This window comes from Grammomys surdaster, unplaced genomic scaffold (genome assembly GCF_004785775.1).
Source record: "Grammomys surdaster isolate TR1022 unplaced genomic scaffold, NIH_TR_1.0 125808, whole genome shotgun sequence".
Lineage (NCBI taxonomy): Eukaryota > Metazoa > Chordata > Mammalia > Rodentia > Muridae > Grammomys > Grammomys surdaster.
Window position 1 is genome coordinate 148400 of NW_021620639.1, and position 25484 is coordinate 173883.

The 25484-nt window shown below is 41.2% G+C and overlaps 1 protein-coding gene across 3 annotated transcripts in view; it reads right to left on the reverse strand.

Moving 5' to 3' along the window:
- Window positions 1–23788, reverse strand: part of Tp53bp2 (tumor protein p53 binding protein 2) — a 57765-nt gene extending 33977 nt beyond the window's left edge. Inside the window, exons 1-2 of one of the 3 annotated variants that reach the window (XM_028789305.1) lie at window positions 23514–23602; window positions 4506–4563 (exon numbers count right to left, since the gene is read on the reverse strand). In XM_028789305.1, the coding sequence (XP_028645138.1) occupies window positions 4506–4523 (18 nt within the window). In that variant the 5' untranslated portion in view covers window positions 4524–4563; window positions 23514–23602. Of the gene's footprint in view, window positions 1–4505; window positions 4564–12495; window positions 12660–23513 lie in introns of those variants that run through there. The other 2 variants (XM_028789306.1, XM_028789304.1) reach the window with 2 other exon arrangements.
- Window positions 23789–25484: the final 1696 nt, after the last annotated feature.

Consider the following 25484-nt stretch of genomic DNA (forward strand, 5'->3'; position numbering starts at 1 on the left):
GCTGTCAAGATTCCTAGCATGAACTAAGTGCATTCAAGCTAATCACCTCCGGCTTTGTGAATTCTGATAATTGTAGCACATGAAGTATGGATCCTAAAGCCTCAATTTAGCCAACAAGGCTGCATGGAAACTCCTTACATAGCGCCTTGACAACACTGGAAAAAATAAAGATTAACCAAGCTCAGAGAATGCTACTCTGTTGCTGCTGGGCCAGAATACACAGCATACTTAACGAAGTATTAAGTAATACTGTTCCATATTCCTCACTCACACTGAACTTTCTCTGAAGTTTAAAGCTTCAAAAGAACTGCCTTCACTCTAAGTTACCAGATTTACTAAACACACTGCATCAGTATATAAACACTGTTACACAATAGACCTCTGTATACTTCTGTCTTGCCTGCTACTTTCACAGGCATTATCCAAAGACTTATACCAACTCTCAAGCAAACAGAACAGGTATTATTTTCTCTTTATCAATGAAGAATAAGGCTCAGAGCAGTGATCTCCTTGGCTACTGAAACAAGGTCAGAGTACAGCTTTTTCTGATCTATCCTTTACTCTTCAAGATATCTGTGCTTTTGCAGAGAAGCATTAGGAAGTCCTCCACTTAGCCAGCCACCTCAAGTTTAACAGAAATCCACCCTTTACTTTCTAAGGCACAACCACTGTAAGAATGTAAGGAGTGTTCCTCCCCAAGTGCTCGCCCCATGAATTAACACTGGTGTAAACAGCAAGTGCCTGAGCCAACAACACCCTTCTCCATAAAAAGTAGCTGTGCTCTCAATCCCTGTACTGAAATCCTCAGTTAGCAATGGCATGTTGCTAGCTCCCTAGACACATCTAGTAGAACCCCACACTTCTACAGAATGTTTTAGGAAAGGTATCTCTTTGAAATACTGTTATCTTTTAAATGAGTCCTACGTTCCCTACGAACTGCCATTTAATTAAGTGCAACAATAAAACCCAACACTGACTAGAGACCTCAAGATCCATGTGTCCTGCCCATACCAACGACACTGCCACCATTAACTTTACAACTCTTCACTTCTGTTCTACCAGAGTCCTCCAAGTTGTTACACAACAGGCCAGGCCTGTGCCTGACTCAGAACTTTGACTTGCTGCTCCTGCTGAGCATGTTCTTAAGCAGCACAGCTTGGTCTCCTTCGTGCCTCTGCAGCTGTCACCCTCTCAATAACATCTTCCTAGACACTCCTCCTAAAATTCCAAAACCACCCCCCTACACACACACATACACAAGCCACTACCTCTACATAGGTTCTGTACTTGACAGTCATGAGCTTACCATTCATTACAAATGTAATGCCATGCAGCCAAGGGTTGTCTTTGTTAGTGTGCCTTCAGCACCTCAAGCTTCCTGGTAGATAACAAGCATACAACATGCATCAAATGCTGTAGATGGCACTGCACTTTACAGTAACACACTGAAGTACAGAGAGGAAGTCAACCTCTGCAAGTCATATAGCTATGAAATAAATGGCAAAGCCAAGATCCAAAACCAATGATGGTTTCCTCCAGAGACTGAGCTCTTAACTACTGTGGTACTGTGTGTCACTTTCATCACTGCACACACAGGGACACACTTGTCACTATCTTTCAGAGAAATGTTTTGGTCCAGGGCACACGATCTTACCCCCAGCTTGTTTCAGTTAAGTTCTATTTAGGCATCACGAAACGGCCTCGTATATAGTATACACCAAGCTATGGACTTGATTTCTTCAGGTACATCTGACTACCACCATTCTATTTCTGATTCGATATTCTTTCTATTCATCCAACATCTACAGATGATCTACGGTCTATATTCTAGTGTAGAAATGATCTCTGCTGAAATAGTTAACACTGAAATGCAGAGGGAAGGAAAGAGTAGATGACAGAAGAACATGGAAGCTATATGGAAAGGCACAAAGAGGAATTCAAGCTGCCCGCCCCCCTTATTCCCCACTGGGAAACCCCAAGGAGAACCAGGTGGCTAGGAAACTCTGGTGCACACACAGAACTCACCCTCCTAAAGAACAATGTGAGACAGAGGAAGGAACTGTGGGGGAACAAAATACCAGCTGAAGCGTTGAGGTCCTCCCTACAATGCTGGGAGGACTCTTAGGCAGACAGCCACATCTAAAAGAAATGAGGCACAAGTCCAGCTAAGGTTGAACAAGTATGCCACAAAGAGAACAAAGGCCCAAAGAGGGAATAAACTGTCACATTTGTGGAAGGTGAGGTCTCTGTGGAGAGAGGAAGAAAAGATTACAGGAGCAAGCAGAAACTAGCATACATCTATTTATGGGCAGAGAGGTTCTAAATTTTTGACAAGGACAGAGGGTAGTTAAACACAGACTGCTGGTCCACCCTGACAGTAGATGTGGGAAGAGAACTGAGATTCCATTTCTAGCAAGTCCCGGATGGAACACAATTGGTCTAGAAACCTACCAAGAACCATTGTAAAAAGCCAAAACAAGGAACTTGAATTTTAATTTATGAGGCTCCTAGAGGCAAATAGTTATAATAATAATAACAATAATAATAATTACAACAACAATAATAATAGATTAGAATATCCATGGTTGCCAAGGACCTCAAGAAGATAAAGACTGCATCTTCCTCCTCTTTGAAGACATGAGAACAAAATGACAAAATGAAAGTACCACACCTTTGAAATGTTCTTTTAAAATTATGCCAAACGTCTCCTTATATTCATAGTCATAAGTATTCCCCCAAGTTATAAAGTTTAAATATCACTTCAACTCTCTAAACTTAAAGCCTAGCTATGATGAATTTTGATGTGACAACCTATAATTATATTTCAAATGCTATAAAGAGAGAAATGCAGCCTGTTTTCAATAAATATCAATTCCTCCCCCCGCCCCCTTTTTCTTGAAGAAGAAAGAGAAGGCAGAAAATTAAACTAACTGTGACGATGGTGTGAGAGAGAACGACAGCCAGGCAGGCACTGCTACCACCCTTTAGCTTTGTTTTACAAATGTGTCCTTGTAAAGGATCCATGTATTCTCAAAATGACAATTTAATTCCCAAAAATAAAGCAGAAAAAAAAAATGAAGCAGTTATTGTTTTGTTTGGATCAAGTGATTTTTGAATCATCATGCTGAAAAATAAAACAAATTATAAAGTCAGATATGGTTGGAAACTTTCACACTTGGAAAACTGAGGCAGGAGAATTTTAATTTCCAAGCCAATTATTAAATACTAAAATTGGCTTAAGGAATCAATGATGAAACTAACGACCATAAAGTATCACTTTATCCATGCATATTATTACTCTCACACATCTTTGCTATGAGAAGAAAGATAGACTTAATAGGACATTTTTGGCATAACCATGCTGCCTCAACTTTAGTCAAGAATCCATAATATTACAATGGAATGAAAATTACTGTAAACAACGAAGATCTCATGCATGTGACAACACAAACCTTAAAACAACACCTTGAGTGACAAAAGCCAGATACAAAGGCCACATAGCTTAGGATTCCATTCCTTTAAAGATTTACTTTAGTGTTTATTTTTTATTCAATTAGTGTTTGCCTGTGTGTGTGTGTGTATATACATGTGTATGTATGTATGTATGTATGTATGTATGTATGTATACTGTGTGTGTGTGTGCACATGAGAACATATTTCTCTATCCACATGAATGGAGGTGCCTGCTAAGGCCATAGGCATTGGATTCCCTGTAACCTGAGTTACAAATGGTTATGAGCCACTATGGGTGCTTGCCTGGGCTATGATATTTACAAAGCTTACAATCTTTCACTTTTAACAATTGAAAGACTCTGTGACTCTGCTATGGAACCAAAAAAGAAAAAGAAAAAAGGCTGGGCACACCTTTAATGCCAGCATTTGGGAGGCAGAGGCAGGTGGATCTCTAAGCTTGAAGCCAGACTAGTCTACAGAACAAGTTCTAGGACAAGTAGAGCTACAAAAAGGAAATCCTGTCTTAAACAAAACAACAAAAACAAACAAGCAAAAAAGTAAACCAAGTATCAGAAGTTATAAAAATAGTTGTATTTCATAACCTTATTCCTGAGATTCATCCCCAAAGAAATGGTTGGAATGAGAGAAGAAGTCTAAGTACCTGAAGATTTTCAGTACAGTGTTACATCCATAAACAATGAAAGGGAAAACTATCCAGCAACATGGAAGAATTCAGTAAAAATACAAATAGTGCTCCAGCTACTAATTACTGTCATTATGTACAGAGAATAAGAAAAGACAACCTGAGGCTATTGTTTTCTCTTCCCATCACATGGTTCCTTGGGATCAAACTCGGGTTGCAGCAAGGCAACAAAGAAAGACTTTACTCACTGAGCCACCTCTGCAGCCCTCTTCATTTGGTTTAAAAGCCATGTGAAGTTGCAGAGGAAGAAAACTGGAATGTGGGTCTAAGATGTTGTAACAAACAGGAAAGCTGATCAGCACACTTTGAGAGTTGCCATTTGCAAAGCTCACACTTACCCTAGGCTTACCTGGAAGAAATCAGGCATACAAGGAGAAAAACTTGTCCTTCAAAGAAAAATGAACAATCTATAAAAGAAAAAAAAAATCCTTCTCAAAATCCCCAACACAAAAGAAACTTCCCACAAGGCTGCTAGGTTACTAAGCTAGTGGTAGATTTAGAGGAAAACTGACGTTCCGATGATTCTGTAAAGAACAAATATGAATTGTCCCTCCCGTTTCATATTTTGTTGTACTCACTAAAAGCCCCAGACTGCCTTCTGGGAATAATACCACAAGGCTCCTTTTTACCTGGCCCTGCAAAAATAACCTTTCCAAACACTTTGACTCAGTAAGGATTGTCTATGCATGCATCAGTGCTTACGCACAGGGGTGTCACATGGAGATCAGAGGCATCAAGTGTCTTCCGCTACTGTTCTTCAGCTTACATTTTGAGTCAAGGTCTCTCACTGAATAGAACTGACCAACTGGCTAGACTGGCTGGCCGGTGAGGCCCCTACCTTCACCCTGAACCTATCTACCTGCCCCCTACTACTGGAGCCACATTGTGCATTGGCAAGCCTGGTTTCCAGGTGGATGCTGAGGATCTGTATTCAAGTTCTATGCTTGCACAGCAAGCACTTTACCCAAGGACCCATCTTCCTAGCTCACAGCGAGGACTTAAGAAATAATAGGCCAATGAGACGCCTCAGTGGATCAGTTACAGCACATGCCTGATGTCCTTGAGTTTGAGCCCCAGGAAAGGAAAGGAAAACTGTGTCCACAAAGCTGTCATTCGTGTACATGTCTGTGCATGTGTGTGTCCATGTGTGCATCTGTCTGTGTATCATACACAAACAATAATATTAAATTTTTTAATTAAAAAAAATAACATTAAGGACTGTGGTATTGCTCAGGGGTAGAACAAGGGTTTATCATGTACCAGGACCTGGGTTTTTCAGCTGGATTACAGCTATGCAACACTTGAAGGAGTGTCAAAAGATCAGACCATTCTAGTCAGCCTCCTGCTCCTTGGTCACTCTGGGGCCAGGAAGTATACCAGACAAGTCAGCTGGCTTCCTCATGCAGGCATGCTCTGTCCCCGCTTCTGCAGGAAGCCAGTGTAGGATTCACCCCAATCCCTGAGAGGGCAGCATATAGGGTCTCAGTGGATGTGGAACCTCCTTCAGGAGCCTGAGGCACACTTCTCTTTGAGTCCCTTCCCAACCTCCCTGAGGACATTGCAGCTGTAATACAGTTCTCAAAAGATTACTCTCACAACAGCCTAATATGCTTGTTGAGGTAGGAGAACTACCTACAGTCTATTCTGGGCTGTCATGTTGAAAATTGTTATGAAGTCTACCAGTCTTCTATTTCATATTAAAACTCTTCTGTGCTCAATAAATACGCTGCCTTTTATCCTGGCATACTTTTAAATCCATCAGTCCCTCTCCAGCAGTCAAATTTGAGCTATTTAAAACAAAATCACAAAAACATAGCCAATGATTTTTTTTTTTGCATTATCAACTATTTCTTGGGCCACTTGTAAGAAGCTAAAATTTGATAGTAACACACATATCAATCTGAACAATATTCTGTGACAAAGTTAATCATACATAAACTATGCTAGCACTCATTCAGTATCATGCAGAGTAGACTATCATTTCCTAAAACAATCAACATGGAGGAGCTACACAATAAATTGTAGGGTTTTGTTGTTGTTTTTGTTACTGTTTTGGTTTGGATTTTTTGGTTTGTTTTGTTTTCAAGATAGGGTTTCTCTATGTAGCCCTGGCTGTCCTGGAACTCACTCTGTAGACCACGATGGCCTCAAAATCAGAGATCCACCTGCCTCTGCCTTCCAAGTACAAGATTAAAGGCATGTACCACCATTGCCTGGATAACATGTTTATTTTAATTAAAGCAAAATGGGATTACACATAAAAAATAATGTTTTATAAGCAAGGAGCCTGCTGGTCTTTGCTGTCATGTAACACAACCATTCCTATATATGAGCAGATTAACAGCTGCTTCTATATTCATCTTTCAGATGGTTCTCATCAAAAGAAGCCCCTGTCTGTCTGCCCTGCCCCTTAACCCCAACTCCTTGCTAACCTCAGTGTCTCTGAACCATGCACTCACTAACATGTATGGTTATCATGCAGACACAGCTCAAGTAATAGGAATACAGTGATGAAAACTGCCTTCTTTGGGACAGAATGGAAAGACTAATAATATGCAGCTGAATTGTGGAAGGTCAAGAATAAGGAGTGTTGGGCTGGAGAGATGGCTCAGGGATTAAAGAGCACTGGCTACCCTTCCAGAACACCCTGATTCATTTTCCAGCACCCATATGATGGCTAATTATGCTTCATTACTTCTATGGGTCCTGCACATGCACGGTACATAGACATACATGTAGGCAAAACACCCATACATATAAAAATAATAAATAAAATCTTTTTAAGGGATAAGAAGTACAGACTTTATTGCTGGGGAAGTCATTAGAACAGTTTTGCATATTCTGATTTCAGATAATTCCAATGCAATTAGTATTCCTTACCCAAAAGGCTTAGGACTACAAATGTTCCAGAATTTATTTTGTCTCTGTATTTTGGGATACTTGCAAATACCCATAAAAATGTTATGAAGGAGACTGAAGTATAAACATAATATTCTTGTGTCTTACATGCACCCGATATATACAACATAAAGGTTGCATTTTTAACTGCTACTCTTCACGTGAGATTAGAGGTGAAATTTTCTACTCATGACCTCTTGTCCACATTTAGGATTTCAGATTTTGGAGTTATTTCTTGTTTGTTTTGATCAGGTGAACTATGTGCTTAAAGCTTAACTGGGTATGGTAGCTCACACCTATAATCTCAGCACCCAAGACAATGAGGCACAAGGATCATCCCAAATTCCAGGCCAGTCTGGGTTACACATAAAGGGAGGGAAACCCTAAAACTTCTATTAAATGATGTGCTTCACAGTAATAGTTTCAAGTCACCAAGTAAGAAATCTAAAATCCGCACTTTCCTCTCTTCTCATCTAGAACAGTTTATCTGCAGGCCCTACGCATTCCCTCATGTTGAAGCCATACCTACAATTATAAACAAACTCAGACATAAAACCTCCTCTAGCTGCTCCTACACAAACTGCCACAGAGTAAATGTTCTTTGCCTGTCAGCCACTCTTGCCTCACTACATCCCACTGAGGTCACTCAGCCCCTGCACACAGCAACTGCACAATCTGTTTCTGTCTGAGTGAACTAATGGCCCTAAGTCAGAGATTTGAGGCTCCATAGAAGATGGGAACAGTGACAGGAGGCTAGAACCTGGTGGTCAGTATGTGTGCCTCAAGAAATATTTATCCATAGGCATACAGCATTTGTTCATAGTGAGCTTTTTCAAAGTGAGACAATGTCTAAAATGAAAAGGATACAACTGTGCCTATTTGGAGACAAAGTTAAAAACCTTTTCAATTATACTTAGACTGAATTTAGTAAAAGTCCAAATACATCATCCAGAGCAAAGTCCCTTGAGGTAACTCTGCTTTCAGTAGCTGTCATAGTCACAAATAATTAAAAGAAGCAAAATAGGTATTTAATAAATTCTTTCTGTCTGCAACTACTCTGTAAGATTAATGTTCCTGTGCTCTTCCCTTTAGTGGGCAATGCTACTTTAAGATTACATTATTTGTTTTACATCAAAGTAGTATTAAATATTTCATTTTGCCTTTCACACAGAAAGATAGCAAAGTCCAATGGAGTAGAGCTGGCTATGAACAGCAAGATGCAAGCAACTGTCTGTGAGCAAGTAAAAAAGCAAACACCCCAAGTAAGCCCTGTAGCTCCCTAATGAGATTGCTCAGGAGCATGCAAATGGAAGTAAGTGCCGCCAGATGCTCTCTTATAAATGCTGACGTTGGTGTTTTGAATCTTTTGATCACTTCCTGTAGGTAGCTACAACTTCTGAAATGGGATCTATCCTTGATACAATAGGGCTTAATTTCATTAGGCTAGGTAACAAAGAAACTCGTTATCTGGCTAAGGAGTTTATTATACTGTAGTAGAGGTCTTCTGTCTGTCTTAAAGAATCCTAGAGAGGGAAAACTGTTGTACAGGAAGACCACAAGGAATACACAATCTTTTGTATAGACTAGAACAAAAATAATGACCAAGGTAAACACTGCACCACTCCAAGAGAAAAAGAAACTGGAGATAAGAGTCTGGTGCACACTGACCAAAGCACTGGAGGAAAAAACCAGGGAAGAAGGAGCGTAAGTGCCTGCACTTCTGTCTGGCTCTACAGAGCAATGGTCAATATACCAAAGATCCTAGATACCTTAAAATGACAGTGTTGGAGGCCAGCAAGACAGCCCAACAGGTAAGTGCTGGCTGTGCACGCCTCACAGCCAAGCTGCATCTCCAGAGCAGAGTAAACCTTCTCCCTTGAAGTTGTCCTCTGAGGTCCACATGTGTACTGTGGCAGCACAACTGCACACTGACACATACCAAATAAGAGGAAAAAGATAATCTTTTCTTCAAAATAGTGTTCCTACTCCATGAAATGAGCACATTCATCAAAAATGCCCTGCATCTCACTGCCTAGCTGTCATCATCCACAGTTAGTGTGATGGAGAAAACATAAAGAAACGGTTTCTCAAATTAAAGTAGCTTGACTTGATTTCCTTAGGTCTCTGCCTACTTAGCATTTATAAGAAACATGAAAACAGCACTGACTTCAAAACAAAACAGACACCATGGAGTAGTTAGGGTCTGAAGCTGCCAGAGCAACACAGCTATGTGGCCAAAGCTTTCTAAAGCACGTAAGGCTGTACAGGCATGCTAATGTGAAAACTTCATTCATTAAAATCCTGAGCTGGGTCTGGTGGCACAGGCTATAAACCAGCTGTGTATCTGGAAGGCTGAGAAAAGATGATTATAAATGTAAGGTCTTCCTGTGCCACAGAGTATGTTTAAGCACGACTAGGGAATGTATGAAGATCCTATCTCAAAAGTGGGAAAAGGGCCATGAGGCTGGAGACATGACTCTGTTTAAGAACTGACTGTTCTTCAGAGGATCTGGGCTCAAGTGACACTGTGGCTCCAATCCCAGGGGCTCTGACACCCTCTTCCGCCCTCTAAAGGCACCAGGCATGCACATGGTAAATGAACATACACAGAGACAAAATACATTTTTAAAATAAATAATTATGGGGTTTGTTGTTGTTTTAAGACCAAGTGCTGTGGACAACATGTGCAAGACCCTAACAATCCCATTACATGGGAAGTGAAAAAATGAATGACAGGTAAATAGCTTGATTTCCACCTTGTTCTGATTCCCAACCCTAGGAAATCTACTATTTCTCCTCTCATCCCAGGGACCTCTCGATGTCATCTAAAGCAAGCTGGCAGAGCAAGTGGTAAACTCAGATTCTCCAAACCAGTCTGTACCGTCGGCTAGGCCCTTGGTGTTTTGTCTACTCTCAGTGTACAGCCCTCTCCAACCCTTCCACATGGTACCCCAGAGTCCTTTCTCCATGCAACAAGCCTTCCTAGTCCTCAGGTCATTCCAACTCTCAGTTTCCTGCTTTCCTCAAGTGTCTGCCCTTGCACAGAAAAGCTCCATGCTGCCAGCTCTCTACCTTACTTCCCACCACTCTCTCTGGCCCTCAGAGCTCTGGTCTAGCAGTTTCTAATGCTTCATGATAGATCTCTGCCCCAGACACTAAGGATTCTGTCCATCTGAACTGATTATGGGAATCTTCAGTGTTGGTCCTCTGTCTCCTGCCACAGATCCAGCAGAAATGTCAGTTTCCTGACTACTCAATACAAAGCAGCTACATTAGCCAACTTACATCCCATCTAAGGCCATTACTTCCTTTTGCACTCCACCTCTCCAAGCTCCATGCATAAAAAGTACTCTCCCTGAAAGTTGTCCTGTTCTGTATCCATAAGACTCAGAAAGGAGCCTGAAATACTGCAGACATTCACTTAACACGTATTGAATATGTGCTGTTCCCAAATAGCCATCATGAGAAAAAATGAAGAAGCCAATCAGGATTCCATCCAAATTAGTCCTGACATTGAACTCACCATACGATCCTGAGTGTGCAAGAGATGTCCCCACCCTACCACCATCTCCACACTTCTACAGATCCTTGTGCACCATCCAACCAACTGGAAATGGTTGTTGAATGGGCCCAGCTATTTTGGTTTCCATCTTTAACATTTCCCAGTGACTCTGTCCCACTCTTTGTCTGTTTGTTTTGTTTTCAACACCATCTCTTTCAAACCCTGTTTACAAGTTCCACAGCAGGAGGTTTATTAGACATCCTTCATAATTAAGTCCCTTCTCCCTCTCTATGAATGAGAAAGATCTGAGGTGCCCTCTACAGTAGTAGGGGAAATTGTTTTAGTTGCATTCTGGAGGTAACTTTTATTTATGTGCATATATGTGTGTGTGAGAGTGTATATGCCATATGTGTGTAAGTGCTTGCCGAGGTCAGAAGTGATCGTTGGATTCCCAGGGCAGAAACTGTTCTCAACCATATGACTTGGGTGCTGAGAAGTCAATTCCAGTCCCTTGCAAGAACAAGTGCCCTTAATCATTGAGCCTTCTCTCTAGCCTCGGAAGAACAATATTTGAAGTTATCATTAGCCATTAGCCGAAATAACAAGCCAACTGTTCTGCAATGTTCAGAAATATCATAGCCCAAACTATAGGCTTGCAAACTTGAACAGAGCATATACATGCAAGTAGCTAGTCCAAATCTCAGTTCAGTAGAATGGCAGTAGCAAACTACTAAAACAACTTTGAGCTTCAAATTCTGTTGAATGAGAACAGAAAGATCAACTCTGCTATACAACAGGGAGATTAGCTACTGAGCTCTCTCTAGGTTACTGGGCTGTTAGGCAAAGGAGCTCTAACAGAGGCCCTGACCTGCAGGGGAGTTAGGTTTCTAACACCTCCTCAACCCACCTCCAACTCCAGGTATTCAAACAATTTGTCCCACAGTGGAAGATCAATAAAGTGCCTTTTTATTATCACCAGTAGCTTAAATTGGTACTTTATCATTGTTCATTGTATTTTATATAACATTATGCTTCTATAGGGCTTTTCATTGATATGTTTGAAATCTACCTAAATTTCTAAGCTCCAAGGGATTTGGTACCTCTGGCCTCCACAGGCACCTGCACTCATATGCACATACATTCATACACACACACCAGGCTGGCCTCGAACCAAAACTTCTACATTCAATATACATATAAAAATATAAAATATAAAAAGTCTTATTTACCACTCCAATTAAGAATACATTTCAAATGTGGTCATTTTATTATTTACATTTTCCCATTCGAACTGATTAGAGAAAAATGTACCTAAAACATTATCTAAACCCAGTATTTAGTGTTTGGCTTGATTAAGTGGCATGAGCTAAAAAGAACACTCTGGATTCCTAAGCTCTTACATCCTATGCCTCTTATTCTTTGAGATACTGGTTAGTGGAAAAATCTAGGGAGGTGTTTGTAACACATGAAAGCATCAGACCAGCATGCCCTGCTCCGCAGTTATCCCATTTGAACTGAAGAAAACTTGGTCAATCTGCAAACTTCACAAGGCATCCGTGTTAAGACAGCTTTTAGGCACTTGGGAGGCAGAGGTAGGCGGATTTCTGAGTTCAAGGCTAGCCTGGTCTACAGAGTGAGTTCCAGGACAGCCAGGGCTACACAGAGAAACCCTGTCTCGAAAAAACAAAAACAAAACAAAACAAAAAAAGACAGCTTTTAGAAACTTTTTAAGGAGTGCCACACTGCAGTAGATCACCAAGAGATAAGGGGCAACAGTATTCCTTAATAGCTCCAGTGCAGCTGCACTCAGAGCAGCAGGGAAGAACCCTCTCCCACTACCCTATGCCCCAGAGCTACAACTGGAAGCCAGAGGCACTCAGGACCCATCAGCCACCCAAACCCCGCCCCTCCGGGATACCACTCCCCTTCCGCCACTCACTTGGTCCTTTTGGCTGGGGCTAACAACTGGCTGGTCTGATCCAATGAAGACACCATATCATGAGCATGAGTGATCCTAGGGGAACCACTGCACTCAGGGCAGCAGGATTTCAGGATTCCAGAGGCAGCCTGAGTCCCAGTTCTTCCACCCAGGAGCTCAGGATCACAGGATCACAGAGATATCTGGACTCTGAGGAGTTCTGACACAAGCAAGATAACTGGAAAGACAGGCTCCAGTCAAGAGACAGTAAGTGCAAGTAGCACTAGAGTTAACCAGATGCCAAAAAGGCAAGCATAAGAACATAAGCAACAGAAATCAAAGTTACTTGGCATCATCAGAACCCAGTTCTCCCACCATAGCAAGCCCTGGACACCCCATCACACCAGAAAAGCAGGATTCAAAATTAAAATCACTTCTCATGATGATGATAGAGGACTTTAAGAAGGACATAAATAACTCCCTTAAAGAAGTACAAGAGAAAACAGGTAAACAGATAGAAGCCCTTAAAGAGGAAACACAAAAATCCCTTAAAGAATTGCAAGAAAACACAACTAAGCAGGTAAAGAAATTAAACAAAACCATCCAGGATCTAAAAATGAAAGTAGAAACAATAAAGAAATCTCAAAGGGAGACTATCCTGGAGATAGAAAACCTAGGAAAGAGATCAGGAGTCATAGATGCAAACATCACCAACAGAATACAAGGGAAAGAAGAGAGAATCTCTTGTGCAGAAGATACCATGGAAAACATTGACACAACTGTCAAAGAAAATGCAAAATGCAAAAAGCTCCTAACCCAAAACATCCAGGAAATCCAGGACACAATGAGACGACCAAACCTAAGGATAATAGGTATAGATGAGAGTGAAGATTCCAAACTTAAAGGGCCAGTAAATATCTTCAACAAAATTATAAAGGAAAACTTCCCTAACCTAAAGAAAGAGATGCTCATGAACATACAAGAAGCCTACAGAACTCCAAATAGACTAGACCAGAAAAGAAATTCCTCCCATCACATAGTAATCAAAACATCAGATGCACAAAACAAAGAAAAAAATACTAAAAGCAGTAAAGGAAAAAGGTAAAGTAACATATAAAGGCAGACCTGTAAGAATTACACCAGACTTCACACCAGAGACTACAAAAGCCAGAAGATCCTGGACTGATATCATACAGACCCTAAGAGAACACAAATGCCAGCCCTGACTACTATACCCAGCAAAGCTCTCAATTACTATAGATGGAGAAACTAAGATATTCCATGACAAAACCAAATTTACACAATATCTTCCCACAAATCCAGCACTTCAAAGGATAATTGATGGAAAACTCCAACACAAGGAGGGAAACTACAACCTAGAAAAAGCAAGAAAGTAATCTTCCAACAACCCCAAAAGAAGATAGTTACACAAACATAATTCCATGTCTAATAACAAAAATAACAGGAAGCCACAATCATTTTTCCTTAATATCTCTTAACATCAATGGACTCACTTCCCCAATAAAAAAGATGTAGACTATCTGACTGGATACATAAACAGGACCCAGAATTTTGCTGCATTCAGGAAACACACCTCAGTGACAAAGACAGACACTACTTCAGAGTAAAAGGCTGGAAAACAATTTTCAAAGCAAATGGTCCCAAGAAACAAGCTGGAGTAGTCATTTTAATATCAAATAAAATCGACTTTCAACCAAAAGTAATCAAAAAAGATAAGGAAGGACACTTCATACTTATCAAAGGAAAAATCGACCAAGATGAACTCTCAATTCTGAAAATCTATGCAAGGGCACTCACATACATAAAAGAAACTTTACTAAAGCTCAAAGCATACATCGCACCGCACACAATAACAGTGGGGGATTTCAACACCCCACTCTCAGCAATGGACAGATCATGGAAATAGAAACTAAACGGAGACACTTTGAAATTAACAGAAGTTATGAATCAAATGGATTCAACAGAAATCTATAGAACATTTCATCCTAAAACAAAAGAATATACCTTTTTCTCAGCACCTCATAGTACCTTCTCCAAAACAGACCATATAATTGGTCACAAAACAGGCCTCAACAGATACAAAAAGATTGAAATAATCCCTTGCATCCTATCAGATGACCACAGACTAAAGCTGGTCTTCAATAATAACAAAAACAATGGAAAGCCCACATACACGTGGCAACTGAACAATGTTCTACTCAATGATGACTTGATCAAGGAAGAAATAAAGAAAGAAATTAAAGACTTTTTAGAATTCAATGAAAATGAGGACACATCATACCAAAACTTGTGGGACCCCATGAAAGCAGTGCTAAGAGGAAAACTCATAGCTCTAAATGCCTACAAAAAGAAACTGGAGAGAGCATACACTAGTAACTTGACAGCAAACCTGAAAGCTCTAAAACAAAAAAGAAGCAAATACACCCAAGAGACAGCAGGAAATAATCAAACTCAGGGCTGAAATCAACCAAGTAGAAAACAAAAACAACTATACAAAATATCAACAAAACCAGGAGGCGGTTCTTTGAGAAAATCAACAAAATAGATAAACTCTTAGCCAGACTAACCCGAGGGCACAGAGACAGCATCCAAATTAATAAAATCACAACTGAAAAGGGAGACATAACAACAGAAACTGAGGAAATTTTAAAAAATCATCAGATCCTACTACAAAAGCCTATACTCAACAAAACTGGAAAATCTTGATGAAATTGACAATTTTCTAGACAGATACCAGGTACCAAAGTTAAATCAGGAGCAGATAAACCATCTAAACAGTTCCATAACCCCTAAAGAAAGAGCAGCAGTCATTAAAAGTCTCCCCACCAAAAAAAGCCCAGGACCAGATGGTTTTAGTGCTGAATTCTATCAGACCTTCAAAGAAGACCTAATACCAATTCTCTTCAAACTATTCCACAAAATAGAAACAGAAGGAACACTACCCAATTCGTTCTATGAAGCCATAATTACACTCATACCTAAACCACACAAAGACAGAAGAAAGAAAACTTCAGACCAATCTTCCTTATGAATATCGATGCAAAAATACTCAATAAAATTCTGGCAAATCGAATCCAAGAACACATCAAAACAATCATCCATCATGATCAAGTAGGCTTTATCCCAGGAATGCAGGGATGGTTCAATATTCAGAAATTCATCAACATAATCCACTATATAAACAAACTCAAAGGAAAAAACCACATGATCATCTCACTAGATGCTGAGAAAGCATTTGACAAAATTCAACATCTCTTCATGGTAAAAGTCTTAGAAAGATCAGGAATTCAAGGCCCATACCTAAACATAGTAAAAGCAATATACAGCAAGCCAGTAGCCAACATCAAACTAAATGGAGAGACACTTGAAGCAATCCCACTAAAATCAGGGACTAGACAAGGCTGCCCCCTCTCTCCCTACCTATTCAGTATAGTACTGGAAGTCCTAGCCAGAGCAGTTAGACAACAAAAGGAAGTCAAAGGGATACAAATAGGAAAGGAAGAAGTCAAAATTTCACTATTTGCAGATGATATGATAGTATATTTAAGTAACTCTAAAACTTCTACCAGAGAACTCCTAAACCTGATAAACAACTTCAGCAAAGAGGCTGGTTATAAAATCAACTCAAACAAATCAGTAGCCTTCCTCTACTCGAAGGATAAACCGGCTGAGAAAGAAATTAGGGAAGTGACACCCTTCACAATATTCACAAATAATATAAAATACCTTGGTGTGAATCTAACCAAGCAAGTGAAAGATCTGTATGACAAGAACCTCAAGTCTCTGAAGAAAGAAATCGAAGATCTCAGAAGATCAAAAGATCTCCCATGCTAATGGATTGGCAGGATTAATATAGTAAAAACGGCCATCTTGCCAAAAGCAATCTACAGATTCAATGCAATCTCCATCAAAATTCCCACTCAATTCTTCACAGAGATAGAAAGAGCAATCCTCAAATTCATTTGGAATAACAAAAAACCCAGGATAGGGAGAACTATTCTCAACTTCTGGGGGAAATCACCATCCCTGACCTCAAACTGTACTACAGAGCAATAGTGATAAAAATTGCATAGTATTGGTACACAGACAGACAGGAAGATCAGGCAGGAACTGAAGACCCAGAAATGAACCCACACACCTATGGTCACTTGATCTTTGACAAAGGAGCTAAAACCATCCAATGGAAAAAGGACAGCATTTTCAACAAATGGTGCTGGTTCAACTGGAAGACAACATGTAGAAGAATTCGAATCGACCCATTCTTATCTCCTTGTACAAAGCTCAAGTCCAAGTGGATAAAGGACCTCCACATAAAACCAGATACACTGAAACTAATAGAAGAGAAGGTGGAGAAGACCCTTGAATACCTAGGCACAAGGGAAAAATTCCTGAACAGAACACCAATGGCTTATGCTCTAAGATCAAGAATTGACAAATAGGACCTCATAAAATTGCCAAGCTTTTATAAGACAAAGGGCACTATCAATAGGACAAAACAGCAACCAACAGATTGAGAAAAGATCTTTACCAATACTACATCCGACAGAGGGTTAATTATCCAATATATACAAAGAACTCAAGAAATTAGACTCCAGACAACCAAATAACTCTATTAAAAAATGGAGTACAAAAGAAAAAAAAAAGAAAAAAAATGGGGTACAGAGCTAAACAAAGAATTCTCAACTGAGGAAACTCGAATGGCCAAGAAGCACTTAAAGAAATGTTCAGCATCCTTAGTCATCAGGGAAACACAAAACAAAACAACCCTGAGATTCCACCTCACACTAGTCAGAATGGCTAAGATCAAAAACTGCTGGCGAGGATGTAGAGAAAGAGGAACACTCCTCCACTGTTGGTGGGATTGCAAGCTGGTACAACCACTCTGGAAATCAGTCTGGCGGTTCCTCAGAAAATTGGACATAGCATTACCTGAGGACCCATCTCCTGGGCATATACCCAGAAGATACTCTAACATATAACAAGGATATATGCTCCAATATGTTCATAGCAGCCTTATTTATAAAAGCCAGAAGCTGGAAAGAACCCAGATGTCCTTCAACAGAGGAATGGATATAGAAAATGTGGTACATTTACACAATGGAATATTTCTCAGCCTTTAAAAACAATGAATTTGAGAAATTCTTAGGCAAATGGATGGAACTAGAAAATATCATCCTGAGTGAGGTAACCCAATCACAAAAGAACACACATGGTATGCACTCACTGATAATTGGATATTAGCCCAAAAGCTCTCAATATCCAAGATACAACTCACAGACCACATGAAGCTCATGAACAAGGAAGACCAAAGTGTGGGTGCTTTGGTCCTCCTAGAAGGAGTAACAAAATACTTATGGCAGCAAATATGGAGACAAAGCGTGGAACAGGAACTGAAGGAGGGGACATCCAGAGACTACTCCACCTGGGTATCCATTCCTTTTGCAGTCACCAAAGACAGACGCTGATGGGGATGCCAGGAAGTTCATGCTGACAGGAGCCTGATATAGCTGTCTCCTTAGAGGTCTGCTAGAATCTGAAATATACAGAGGCAGATGCTCACAGCTAACCACTGAACTGATCATGGGGTTCCCAATGAAGGAGTGAGAGAGAAGACTGAAGGAGGTGAAAGGGTTTGCAGCCCCATGGGGAGAGCAACAATACCAACCAACCAGAGCTCCCATGGTCTAAACCACCAGCCTGGGAACACGTATGGAGGGAACCATGGCTCCAGCTGTATATATAGAGGAGGATGACATTGTTGGGCATAGGTGAGAGAGGAACTCCTTGGTCCAGTTTAGGCTGGATGCCCCAGTGTGGGGGAATTCGTAGATGGGGAGGTGGGAGTGGGAGGGTAGGTGGGGGCACATCCTCATAGAAGCAGGAGGAGGGGGGATAGGTTAGGGGGTTCCTGGGTTAGAGGGAAATGGGGAAAGGGGATCACATCTGAAATGTAAATAAAATATCCAATAAAAAAATTTTAAAAAACCCAAAAACCTCTGGTGTTCCTATCTGAAAGAACTGCAGGGGCAAAAACGGAGAAAAGCCTGAGGAAAAGGAGGTCCAACAACAGGCCCAATTTGGGATCCAACTCAAGGGGAGGCCCCAAGGCCTAACACTATTACTGAGGGTATGGTGTGCTCACAAAAAGGACCCTATCATGACTGCCCTCCAAAAAGACATAACGAGCAGCTGAAAGCGTCGGATGCAGATATTTGCATCCAGCCAATGGACAGAAGCTGCTCACCCCTGCGGTTCAATTAGGGAAAGCTGAAAGAAGCTGAGGAGGAGGGAGACCCTGCAGGAGGACCAGCAGTCTCAATTAACTTGGTTGCCCGAGATCTCTCAGACACTGGACCACCAACCAGGAAGCATGAGGCCCCCAACACATATACAGCAGTGGACTGCCGGGTCTGGACTCAGTCAGGTAAGATGTACCTACCTCTAGAGACTGGAGGCCCCAGGGAGGTGTGGGAGTGGGAATGAGAGGGTGACAGCATCCTCGTGGAGATGTGGGGTCAGGGGGGATGCGGAACAGTCAGAGGGTGGACTGGGAAGGGGATAAAATGTGGATCATAAAAAAAAAGATTAAATGAATTTTTTTTAAAAGTATCAATTAAATGATTCTTAATGATATTCTACAAAAAAAAAAAAAAAAAAAAAAAAAAACACCTCCAGTGGAGAAAGTCCTCACTGTCTGAGGCAGAGGGGCCTGCCAGCTCTTCCTAGAAGAATAAGAATGACCCTCCAAGGCCCCTTCCAGATAAGCTAATTCACTTGAGTTTTTAAAATATGAGGCAGCACATACTTGCTTACATTTCTTTATACTAAGTCTGACTTCTCTGAAATGAAAACAAAACAAAATTTCAAAAGTGTTTCACATGTAATATAATTGAAATCACAGGGCCACAAAACTGAAACACATGAAATGTGAGATTTTTTGCACACTTTTTAAAATAGATGATTCAACACCCTTTGAGAACTACAACTCTCTAGAGACAGGAACTCATTTTTAAGAACTTAGCCCAAACTTAGATCTCGAATGAAACCCAACACACACCACCTTCTTATATTCCTATTTAACTGGAAGGAATTCTTTCAGAGCACAGCATAACCACACAGGTTCAATGCTCCAGATCTGTAATTCAAAAACTTTTTTTTTTTGAAAACACAATTTCAGCTTGGAAAATCCTGGCAAATAAAACTAGACTTTTAAAAATACAGTGTTTAAGCAGAAGTTAGGCTTTGCACAAAGCGAAACTACAGAAATAGAAAAGCTGTTGATCACGTGTTAAAAGTGCTAAAGGAGTTCCTGCGATAACAAAGTTGCTTCACCTAATGCCAGCTCAAGGAACCAGATTTTGTTTTCCAGCACTACGAATCAGCTCCAAGTAATTACGCACCTGCAGCACTGACAAAAAACATGGCACAAATTTAAAACTAAACCATGGTCAGGTCAACTGAGCTTTTAAAATAAACTACTGTGTCTGGAAAACATTATCTAAGGTATGATGACATCTGTTTTGATTGCACATGCAGGACAGTCACCACCAGGAACATACAGCCATTTACACATAATTAAAATGAAATCATCTTTTCACGTTCAGCTCCTCACTCACAATAGCCACACTGTGTACAAGACACTGGCAGATAATCTAGGGCAGCACAGGCCACAGTCAACACAAGTATGCCAAGTGCTCGCTCCCATACAGGCAAATTCAAGCCCTCTGGCCTTCTGTGGAGTGGGGTTTTCCATAGGTAATGTTGGCTTTTTAACTTGCTATTTCAATAGCAGATATGAACAGAAATTTTCATGAAACTGTTTTCTGAAAAGAGCAGCAAATGTAAGCTCTTTCATAAAACCATATTTTTGTTGGAATATAACACTTCATCAAGTGAAAGTAATACATAAAAGAAATCTAGTATAATTTTCAAGTGGATGAGAATTTTTGTTTTGGATAATTGGCTCGTTTAAAAATCAATTATAATGAATGGAACCCTAAAAAGCCACTCTCTCCAAGTACAAATAACCCTCCGTAACTGAAGGTAAGGTGTCGACTATGAAGTCAGTTTCTCCTCACTCTAAGTGGTGGGGATACCACAGAACAAGAGATGCTAACCATGGCAGGTATCTATCTAAAAACAAGAGAGACCGTCATTCCCAGCACAGCGCCCTTTCACCAGCTCCACTGTGACTCTCTACTTATTTTTAGTTAGCCTACCAAAACTCTGTGTTCTGGTACTTCTGGGTTTGTAGCCAATTATCATTTCATGCGCCACATAAAGGAAAACTACTTGAGTCTGCACTATGTTGTAACAAAATACATGAATACCATCCGTTTACATATATTTGATATAGTTCGGTAGAACTCAAAAATGCCTTCCAAAGCAAACCAAGGAACGTGTTCAGTGCCACAGAAGTACACTTGAAAAAAAATTATAAATTATGTATATTTTACATTTAAAAAAGTGTCAAGGCAACTGGTCTATGTTCTGAATGCTTGTCTTTTCATTAGTATGATGCTTTTGCTGATAAACTGATTAGTTTTCCAAAGTAATACTAATAGAACAAAACCTTACTCATGCTAGACTACTACTCCAAGCATTGTAAAAGCTAAAAAAGAAAACCACATTTAAGAAAATGGTCTTAAGCCAGCGCTGGGACCCATGTCTGTTATCCCAGCACTCCAGATGCTGTTGCAGGAGGACTGCCAAAGGACAGCCTGGGCTGCAGAGTAAGTACCACACCAGCCAGGTACTACACAGCAAGATCCTATCTCAAAGAACCAAAATATACTTTTAAGGGCTTTATAGCTCAGTGACAGAATGCTTGTCTAGCATGTAATACAAGGCCCTGGGTTGGATCCCAAGTACCACACATACAGAAGTTTTATTTTCAAGTACCCTAATAACACAAGTATAAAGACATATACAACATGAAGCTAGGGTGCTGGAAAGATGACTTAGCCATTAAGAGAACTTATTATTCTTACAGAGGTCCTGGGTTCAATTCTCAACACCTACATAGCCACTCAAGACCATTCATAAATTCATTTCCAAGAGATCTGATGACCTCTTCTGACCTCTGTGGACACCAGGCACACACACACAGTACATAGGCACACATAAAATAAATCCTTGTAAAAAGAACACAAGGATGCTAAATAAAGGCAACTGCTAAATAAAAATGTGTAATATTTTTATCTATCACAGACTAAGAATCACTGTTTAATCACTGTTGCTAATTCAGGAGTTTTATCTAGCACCTATTCCAAAACAGGCACTGTCCTTCATACACAGTGACTCCAAGTTTCCAAACCACCCTAAGAACTGGCATGTCAACCTCAAGATACAGATGATATAGATGAGAGACAAGTTTTTCCTAAACATCTAGGATCAGTGCAAACTTCCAAAGGGCATCAAATCTCAAAGCTAGTATAGCATACTCTCCACCTCTCCTGTTAAGTCTACTCCAACATCAGAAAAGCAGTCAAAGCCACCATACTTGCTTAATTAATTTTAGTCCCAAGATTCATAACTTTTTACAAGAATTCTGATAATCTGCTATGTAGTTTGGAGAAAAACACCCCTACATAAAACAAAAAACAAAAGGTACCTTGATATTAAACTGATCTTTCAGAAAGAAATCACCCTGCAACTAAAACACCTATTCTTTTGCTTTTACTAGTTAGGGAAAGCTGATGGCAATCTGTAAAAGGTGTTTCACAACAGTGAAATAAAACACAAGAATAAAGAAGTTAACAAAACAGTCTATCATTATCAAAGTATGTATTTTAAGATACTTACATCAAAGCCCTAACTTAATAAACCAGAAGTTACAAACCAGACTAAACCAGAAGTTACAAAATGTTAACAACTCCAAATATCTCGACTCTTAGCAATAGTAACCATCCCAAGCCATCTAAACCCAAATAACCAAATTATTATGTATGTGTCCAACGTAGAAATATTTAGGAACACCTTCCAAAACACAAAGGGGCAAAGAGACAATATAGTATACTCTGCATGTGTAATTACGAAAACAAAACAGAACATTTAAATACAAATTTCAACACTGTATTCCTTGGGTTTTACAAAAGCAAAAAAAAAAAAAAAAAAAAAGTTGCTTTAAGAACATGAATTATGAATTGACTGATCTACAGAGTGAGTTCCAGGACAGCCAGGGCTACACAGAGAAACCCTGTCGCGAAAAACCAGGAAAAAAAAAAAAAAAAAAGGAACATGAGTTGAGTGGGGGGGGGGGGTAGGGATAAATATGACTACAACAAGTGACATTTTCAAATAATATATTAAAAGTATTATTTTTAAAAAAGACTTAAGTTGACTGTGATTAATCCTGCCTGAGAAGAGCAAATACAGCACCCACGAGGAAATAAATACACGGCTGCAGGAAGCCACCAGAACCAACCAGATCTTGTGCTCTAAAGGAAAGGGCACTTTTAAGAAACACCTTCATCCAACCTGCAAGTCACCTGTGACGCTGGCCAAGTCAAATGCCAAAAGAATTCACTCATCTTTCTTAGAGGTCTTGCAGAAAAAAGCCAGGGGAGTGAGGCACAGAAGTTTTCCTCCGAACTAAAACTTTCAAGGCTGCATTTACTAAAACCTGTTTCCACAAAGAGATAGATAGGGTGACTTGGCTGCTATCGCCGACATCAGATCGAAATTCAAGTAAGTTAAAAAAAAATTGGCAGAAAGAAAAAGAAAGACAAGCCTTTTCAAGCGTTATGCTTCACTTCAGTATAAGGCTTCAAAATAATTAAGAACAAGGTTTGCCGGCTCTTGACCTTCAAAACAAGCTCCCCAAAGGTCTCATACGAGAGGCAAAGTTTGGAGCAGCGGCCCAGGCTGCCACGCTGCCTACGAGGCAGCATCGAGACCATTTCGGGGAAAGGGAGGAACTGAGCCTCAGAGCCCCGAAGCCCGGAGCTAGACTGGCTCCGCTGACCCGGCCCCTCCGCCCCGTACACTTCCGGGCTCCAGCACACCCACCCGCTTACCGGCATCATTTTGGACCCGAACCGCATGGAAGCAGGGATCTGGCTGCGGCCTGGCCGAGCAGAAGTGGCCCGGGGGTCGCGGGGCCGGGGAAGCTGAGCGAGAACGAGGCCGCGCGCCCGGCGGCAGACCTGTTGCGAGGCAGCGGCGCGGGAGTCCTCTCAGACGACCGGGACGCCACCTAGCCCCGGGCCCACTCCCCTCGCCAGTCCCCGGGCCACGGCTTTGTCTCGGCGTTCGCGACTCCCACCTCCTTCTCGGCGAAACCAACTAATCCCTGTCGGGTCCCCACGGAGGCGTGCTAGCCCCGCCCCCCGCGAAGCCCCGCCCGCGGCGCGCCCGGAGGCTTGCGGGGGGAAGGGAGGGGTGGAGCGCAGACCGGGCGGCAAAGGCAGGCGCATGCGCAGATTCTGGGGGCGGTGCCAGAGGGGGCGGGAACTCCTGGGGAGGAAACTGTAGGCTGCGGAGCTGCTCCCCAACGCGCCTCCAGGCGGAGTCAATACACGGGAAGGCGGTGCCTCAGGAGAACAATAATCGTAAAACACTGGGATGAATCCCAAGGCTGTGTCCCTCAGCTCCTTGGCACTCCCGAGTTGCTCAAGAGAGTTGAGCCCTTTGCCTTAGGAACCGTGAGCCAGCCACAAGGCGCCGGACGCAGTGGGGCCAGGGCGGCGCCACCTCACACACCTGACTCGGGGAGCCCTGAGGGACCGACCGCCCCACAAGATGAAGACTCGCGAGTCTGCCTGGCCCGAGCACGTTCCTGACAGAAGGAGCTCTCGAATTTTGTCCTTCCTTTCACTCCTCAGGCAATGTCCAAGGCCTCATCTAAAAGTCCTGTTACTTCTATGTAAGAAGGAAAAAAATACTTCAATGTTACACAAGTGGCTGGTTTCGTGTGTTTTGAACATTACAGTCAATTGAAAATGGGTAAAACAGCTTTCTGGGACGCTCTTCAGCTCATCACGCCCTGTAAACAACACTCTTAACACAAGAATCATCTTTTTTGCGCAGTGGAAACTCACTCTGGAAAATTTGCAAGGGTTCTCTTAGATAGGGAGGCAGAGCTAGTTGAGGAGTCTTCTTCCACTATCCAGAGAGACAGACTTCAGGAACACTAACTCCATGAAGCTCATTTCACATGAAGTAGCCCGTGCAAGTTCACTTGGAATGCTAATATCATTACAGAAGATTCCCTAAAACGAAATGAAGCATCCAGATTCAAGCTTCAAGCTTCAAGAATGGAGCCAGCTGAATATTGTGCCATGCACTTGTTTGTAATCTCAAAACTTGTGAGGCTGAAGCAGGAGAATTGCAGTGAGTTCAAGTCCAGCCTGACCTAAAAGAATAAGACCTTACTTCAAATAACACTTTTTTTTTAATTAAAATTGACCTGTGGCATAGGCTTATATTTCCAGGTACTAGAAGGCTGAGGCAGGAAGATCCCAAATTTAAGGACTGCCTAGGCAGCTTTAGCAGAATAGGTCTCAAAATATAAAGAGAGACAGAGAGACAGAGAGAGGGAGAGGGAGAGAGAGAGGGAGAGGGAGAGGGAGAGGGAGAGGGAGAGGGAGAGAGAGAGAGAGAGAGAGAGAGAGAGGGAGAAAGGAGAGTTCAGTGATAGAGTGCTTGTTTAACATGAATAAACTCCTGGTTTTAATATGAAGTAAACAGAAAAAAATGAACACTCATTGTAGTGGGACATGCTTGTCACCCCAGCACTGGGAATGCTAAGACAGGATGAATCACGGGTCTTGAGGTTAGCCTGGGCTACATGCTCTATCTCCAAATAAATCAACAACAAATAAAAGAATAATTATTTTTTACTTTAACATATCCTTTGCCAAAAATCACCATCAAACTCCCAATTGACATCATCCCAACTACTATATCTAAATATGAAGTTATAACTCATACAACTAGAATTTAATACTCTAACTAAACCTAGTTCAAAGTCTATTTATTTTAAGATT